The sequence below is a fragment of the Diabrotica undecimpunctata genome, chromosome 6 (assembly GCF_040954645.1).
Source record: "Diabrotica undecimpunctata isolate CICGRU chromosome 6, icDiaUnde3, whole genome shotgun sequence".
NCBI classification, from domain to species: Eukaryota; Metazoa; Arthropoda; class Insecta; order Coleoptera; family Chrysomelidae; genus Diabrotica; species Diabrotica undecimpunctata.
The window spans coordinates 45,758,615-45,766,234 of NC_092808.1; the positions used below are offsets into that span (position 1 = coordinate 45,758,615).

The window sequence follows — 7,620 nt, forward strand, 5'->3', positions numbered from 1 at the left end:
TTGTTGTTAAGAGATCGCCATTTAAGGAAAATAAAATAATCAACGGTAATAATGAGCTTCCATCTTACATAGATATGACTGTAATAGATTAATTTTTTTTCTGCATTTATTGAGGGATATACCAGTGACGTTTGGAAAACATATCAAAACAAATTTTACAGGCTGTCTTAAAACAAAAGAATCGATATATTATAATAGCTTTTGACAAATATATTTCGCTTTGTATTAAAGAGATACAAGTGAAGAGCAGGATAACATTATTGGGAAATAGCAGACGTCCTGCGGATTTCAATAAAGAATAAAAGAACATAAAGCTCAACGAAGCATTGGTTCGATTTTTAGTCCAAAATTGTGAAAAAGCTGAAATAGCACCTTTTTTCTGTAATTAAATAGTATTTTTGAATTTTTATTGTTGCCATAAATATACTGTTAACCCCTTCCGCCCCATCGTATCCACGTATGGATATTTTTAGGTATGGCTAACTTTACCACGATATCCACATACGGATATTCATATAGAGAATAATAATGCACTCTGTATAAGTGGTGTAGGGCTCTGTAGATTAATTTGGATCGCAGTAGGACATGGATATCCATACGGCGATATTATGGATACCCTTTAAAAAAAATCCAGAATAATGTAAACGGCTCAAGCTCGACGTTTAGTCTGTTGGCAACCCAATGCAGCAGCAATATATTTATTTAGTGCACGTTTAGAGTTCGTGTTCTTTTTCTTGTCTATTGGGTACGTAATTGTGTTTCATATTAGTAAAAATGGATTCGGATCTCGAGAGTGAAAGTGATTTGTGTTATGAAATGTCTAATAGTGACTTCGAGAGCGATTCAGACAGCAACTATTCATCAACGGATGAGGAAGATGTCATTGATTTGACACAAATGAGCGACTGGATAGCCATTATGGATCCGTTTGATAAGCTTTCAACAGATATATCCGAATTTTGCTTTGACTATAACTTTCACCCAGCTATTGTCTTTCAAGATTGTATGGAAACTGTAAACTGTTTGGAGTCATTTGTAAGTAGCAGTATTGTTAAAAAACTATGCGAATGGACCGATCAAAGAGCTGATAAATATTTTAATGATAATCCACACACCGCCAAGAAAGTTTTTGGTCTGACTTCTAAACAAGTGACAACAGAAGAAATGTATGTATTTATAGCGCTATATTTTCTCAGTGGATTGACCAAGTATCCGCAAATTTCAGATTATTGGAGTACAGATAATATATGCACTGGTCCTTCAGTTTTCACAAATCTGTTATGAGCCGAAATCGTTTGTTGGCAATTCTTAAATTTCTTAGATTTTCACCACCAGAATTTGTCAAAAGTAATGCACCGCTTAGTAGACTAGGCATTTTTATGGCTCTTATTAGGGTTAATTGTCTAAACTTAGTGGACCCAGGACCGGTTTTCGCGATAGATGAGCAACTTTCATTTTATAAAGATTGACTCAGAAGCAAAAGAAGTCGATTTGGCATCAAAATATTTTCTTATGTCCCAGTGCGTCTGAACTTCGAGAAAATCGAGACAATAGTAGTTTATCTTTGCCAAAACCTACTGGACAGTAATTGTGAAGTGATTGTAGATAATTGATATACATCCGTTCGTCTTTGCGAGTTTCTATTGACACAAAGGACTTTTCGTACAGGCACTATTCGACCAAATAGAAGTGTTTCAGGAGAATTAACATTGTTTCCTATAAATAGGCAACAATCATGTTTTGTTCGCAAGGATATGCTCATTCTAGTTCGCTACAAGGACAAGAAAGACGTTTATCTGCTTACCAGTAAACATACGGCAGGATTTTGCCAAATAGAACGATATTTTGTAGGAGCAAATATTCTCTATTATAACAAACCGAGACATATTGAATTCTACAATCAAAATATGGGATCAGTTGATGCAGTGGACCAAGATGTTGAAACGTACAGTCCTTTGCGGAAATCCTACACGTCGTCCAAAATAGGTTTGCACCTTTTACATCTTATGCTATTGAACTCCAGAGTATTTTACAGCCAAACCCATCAAAAACAAGTTTCAATGTTTAAATATACAAAACTCTGCTGCCGGGGGATATTTCTGGAATATAGTAAAGGATACCAAGAAATGAATGATAAAAAAAAATCAACCTACTACATCTGGAAAATCGTTGCATGCAATGGTAATGGCAAAAAAGAGGGCTATACGAAAAGTTTGTGTAATTTTTAAAAGGCGTGGAGTACGTAAACTAACGAGAAAATGTTGCATTGCTTGCTCGGACAAACCTGGACTTTTCTCTTTGTCATATAAATTCAAATTGCTTCAAACATTTTTTTGTCCCCCATAGGTGAATATCTCTTCTATTATAAATCATAACTGTCGTAAAATGTATTTTTATTAAAAAACTTTTGCTGGTAGGCAAAGAGCCTATACAGTTCTCTACCTCAGAAAATGGCCTGAAGCGAAAGGGTTAAAAATGGCACGGTCATAAAAAACATTGAAGATGTTTTTTCATGCCCTTTACATGAAGCAGTAGATACAAAAATTGTACAACAAATTTGTAATTTGTAATTTGCTGGTAATATCTGCATCAAGTGCTTTGATACTGATATATTAATAATAATGTTTAGAAATATAAACAAATTAACGAGCAAAGTGAAGATTTGGATGAAATCTGGGGCAATGGCAACGCGTTACAATGTTTCAGAACTATAATATGCAGTGGTAAACGCGAAATCTCACACCGCAACAAGCTATCTTGGGCCTGTGTTGTTTGCTTATGCTGTCTCTTTGTTATAGTCATAAATATAGTACCTATTAATACCGCCAGGAGGTGAAGTTAAGGAGTTTACCAAAAATAAATAGGAAAATATTTGTATGCGGGCTTACAGTTTTTCAAGCAATCATTTAAAAAACCGGAAGATATATTTTTGCACTTATATTTCCTTACATTCTTGTTCACGTTGAGTTTTCTAATTTTTCACTATTATTTTGCAATGGAATAAAAATGCTGACTTTAATAAATATCATTCTCCTGTTATCTTTCGTAAGTTCAAAGTATAAATCGATGTGACTCTCGAAATCTTAGATCATCACTTAAGCTCCCCAACTTCATCAACCGGATATCTATGTGTCAGCGAACTGAAAGCGTGCTCTGCAAAATTTTATTTTATTCGGAAAGACTATGGGATGAATGTTTTAAAAATATTCACAAACTGATTAGTAATAAACAAATGTATAAATAAATAAATTTTAATACATCATTTTAATTCATCATTTTAATAAAATATAAGAAAGATGTGCGTATAATTGGACGATGAAGGTCAAATTTAAATGAAGTTTACAGTTAGTTAAATGTTTTTGGATATTTACGATCTGAATATCCATGGAAAATTGTCCACGAATATTCAGATTCACGGGGAACTATTATAATAGTTTGCATTTTTTAATTTATTTGGATTACCCGTGGATAATAGTTCGAATTTTTTAATGAATTTTTACTATTGTGATTATTAGGTGTGTGACTAAAATTTGATGTTTGTATATCAGTATCGTATGATAAAGCTTTATCTTTTACAATCATTAAGTAAGAAAGTATTAAGTATTGTTTCAGATAGATATATTAGGGATGGCAAAATTATTAAAAGTTTTATACATCAAGGATAATACGCGTATAGAGCAGGTTTCTCTATAAAAACAGGCAGTGCACCAACTCGTACAGAGGGTGGTGTATGTTCTGGAAAACCAAGGGGTGATGCTGGGTGTATTTCTCGATATAGAGGGAGTGTTTGCCAACTCCAGGGTGGTCTGAGAAGGTTGATGAGCCCACCCAATCCAAAACATTCTAATGTCTGTTTTTAAGAGACGTAAGCGATCTACTCGAGTACTTTTAGCAAAGTTACACCGCGCTTCACGTACTTAAGGATCCTAGCAGCACGCATTGGAAGGCGGTATCACTACTTGGCTTGCATTTCCAGGAGCAACTAGACTCTTAAACATTACTCAATTTTTAGGCTAAGTTACTGACCCACCACACGCATCTTGTGTTGACAAGACGCACCTGCATGGCAGGCGGGATTCAAAACCGGAAAAATCCAAGTAAATATAGACCCCATACCCACTTCAGGAATCCGTATCAACATGAATAGATTTTGACAAAGATTCCCCTCCCGAGTGGTGAAGCCCCGAGAATCCCTGAACGCAGACAACTTAACAAGCCCCGATTTGGGTAAAGCAAGACACATGTGAGTTTTGTCAATCGCCCAGGAGGTAATCTGTCCCATTGAAGACAGAACCAATACCACTACGAGTCCATCTTCAGATGAGGGTTCAAACCGTGGGGCTTTACTCTCCCGTTAGTATCTGTGGTGTTACACGAACACCCACTTATTATCCCTGTGACAGCTGACCAGTAAACGCAGGTGGAAATAAGGTCCCAACTTCGCACATTAGACAAGCCCCGTTGAGGAGCCTACTCCCCTACCACTCATCTTTAAATTGGGCACGTCTTATAAGCGCACGTTCAGCTTGGAACTAGACTATATAAGCTTGCGGTTCTCCCCACAGAAGTTATATGAACTGAGAGTAGAATGGTCCCACGTGAGATCGTCTCGGATAATCAGAGCATAGTTTGTTAACTAGTACAACTAATGAACTCGTCTCGCTTGTAGTGGCCCATATACCGACCAGCGACACCTCAAATTACGGTCATATTACTGTACCTATATTCATAGGCGTAAGACAAATCGCGTCCTGCGTTCGTTGCTGCGGTCTCGTTACCTCTTTGACGACGGCTCACCACCTTTGATTCTATGCCTCCTACGACAGCCAGGGACTAGCAGTATTCGGTTCGTCCGTTCGCTCGTAGGCCTAGGACTAGGACATGGCAGCCGCCACTATTGCAGCGGATCAATACACGAACTGCATAAATACGAACTGCATGACTACGAGGCTCTAGACCGCATAATGTAAACACTTTTTGGAGACTACCAAGTGAATCCAAAAACAAGTTACAGCCATACTTTAGAACTGTATAAGCTAGTACAGGTTTTCAGAATTCTAGAATGGTCATAATGAATTATTGGAAGATGTGCAATAACTCAATTGGCTTTCTATGACAGTTGAAGTATAATACGTTAAGGTTTTTTTTGACTAATACTTTTGTCTGGAACGTTTCATAACAAACACATAAAACAATCAGAATTTGATATCATCTTAATGGTAAATATATCAACTTCAGAATTATCAACTTAAAGTGTGGCTGTATGCCTACAAGATCGAGGCAAAGTTATAAAACAACTTGGTTATAAAAACACCACACCAGTTTAAAACATTCTTTTTTGATAACGATTTCCGCAGTTAAAATCGAAACGTCCAATACCAAGTATAAAATGTTATTTTCATTACAATGAATTGTGGATTAATCTCATACACATATAATATTTACCATGTTTAGTACAGTTTTATTATTGATAATGATTAAAAAGTTTGAGAAATATTATACTAAAATACACAGTAATATACTTCTAAATAAACTTGAAGGTACACAACGCAATTAAAGGAAAATATGTCGTACAAAAAAGTGTGATTATGGCTCCAAAAATTAATCACTTTCTTTTTCACTACACAAGCCGATCCGTGTTAGGTCATTTTCGCTGAACGTCACCCACAATTTGTCGTGTAGACGTCGTAAAGAGTCGCCTAAATTGTTCGAACAGAAAAAGCCGTGATTAATGAATTTAACAAAAATGGTCTTGATGAAAAAAGCCCGAAGGGATTACTAATTTTTCTGAAATTAATTGTCGTCCTAAATTTATTTCACGTTTTTTCAACAAACAAACCACTACACGGGTTATTCATACAGATGGACAGGATTGTGTATTATAATATTATTTTCTGCTAACGTAAATTTTTGTTAAAATACAGTTTAGAAAATATAAGTTAAACGAATATAACAAAAAAAAAACAAATTCAGCATGAAACTACATCAAAGAATTTTTTTGAATTTGGTGCCTAGACGACGAATTATATTTTACATTTTGTTCTGAAGGTGAATATCTTTTCCTGACTAGAATTACTGCAATTGTTTAAAAGGTCTTTTTGTGGGGACTCCATATCTCCGGACGATAGCGTTGTTCTGTTATATATATATATGTTATATATATATATATATATATATATATATATATATATATATATATATATATATATAGAAATGTTTCTTCAACGTCGATATTCCCAAAAAAAAATCTTTATTTCGAAAAAGTTACAATTTTTGAGAAATTCTACAAACTACTACATTTAATGATTTAAAGTTGACTATTGAAACATAATAATTACAATAATAATAAAAATATTGATTTCTTCCTATTTATAACGTCGGATATCGGAATTTGCTGATTCTTAATAGTAAGGGAGCTTATGGCTACATTTCTCCTCCCTCCATTGGTTGGGACTTCGTCCTCGAAGTTTTGGTTACTTCGGCTATCAGCTCGTCTAGTATCTGGATCTGGGCAGGATGCAATTTTTCTCCAAATAGGATTTTGGAAATTCGTTTTCTTTTCCTAATTAGGAAGATTATTAGGAAAGCTAAAATAGTTAAAAATATTATAACAGAAGTGGTGCTCAGTCCTATGGATAATCGGGGTAGTACTTCTATGGTATCTATTGGTTGAATTTGGCCATGTGTCTCTGGGATTGTTAATTTTTCAATTTTCATCTCATGGTTTGGTATTAATTTTATTGGAACAATTTTTGGAATGGAAATATCTTTAGACGTCTTTTTATTAAATTGGATACCTTCAATCATTATTGGTACATCTGTCGTCAAGAGGCTGGTTGAATTAATTTCTATCTGCTGGATTCTCATTGGGTGAACTATTCCTAGCAATATGACTTTGCTGGTTTCTTGGAAAAAGTTCTCTGTGATTAATGTTTTTGTGCAATTATCTACATTGGGTATGTTACATTTGGATTGTACATAGTTGGAACAAACTATGTTATCGCCTTGTCTTATACAAGTGTTGAACCATTTATTATTTGTATAGTAGCTTGCAGGTGGCAGAATCATAACATGATCTTTGTTTGGAATGGGATAGATTTTATAGGTAGTGTAAGGAGTTTCATGGAGTATAGGGATTTTAATTATTATGAGCATTGTATTTGAAGTTACACAAACTAAAGTTTTTGTTGACTCTATAAGTTCGTAAGGGTGTTCATTACTATTGGGAATTGAATTTCTGGGATAAATTTTGAGAAGGTTCTCTTTAAGGTCTATTATTTCCTTTAAAGTGAATAATTCTATATTAGAGATATTAAGTTCAGATAAAGTAATGGTTCTTATAAGTTTCATTAGAAATTCGTTTATATTTTGGAGATTTATTATCTCATTGTGTAGAATGATATAGCTGTCAAAATCAGCTGATAATTTGTTGAGTGCAGGTATGAGAATTGAATTATCAGAATTCAGTTTTTCTAAAAGTTTATCGAATCTCGTGTTAAAAGAGTTTCCATAAGATATTTGGTTATTAAATTTTTTTATGATTTCGTTTTGTTTATTTTCTAAAGAGATTATGTGTGATTTTAACAAGTCTAAGTCAGAGTCGTCTGGATTTCCAGTCAC

At 34.4% G+C, this 7,620-nt stretch overlaps 1 protein-coding gene across 1 annotated transcript; it reads left to right on the forward strand.

The window, feature by feature from the left end:
- Positions 1–774: 774 nt before the first annotated feature.
- On the forward strand, positions 775–1,284 carry LOC140444328 (uncharacterized). Its single transcript, XM_072536078.1, has one exon. The coding sequence runs from the start codon at positions 775–777 to the stop codon at positions 1,282–1,284; it is 510 nt and encodes a 169-aa protein (XP_072392179.1).
- The last annotated feature ends 6,336 nt before the right edge of the window (positions 1,285–7,620 follow it).

Excerpts from the sequence above, each read along its gene's own strand:
- LOC140444328 (XM_072536078.1), top strand. The coding sequence starts at position 775 with ATGGATTCGGATCTCGAGAGTGAAAGTGATTTGTGTTATGAAATGTCT.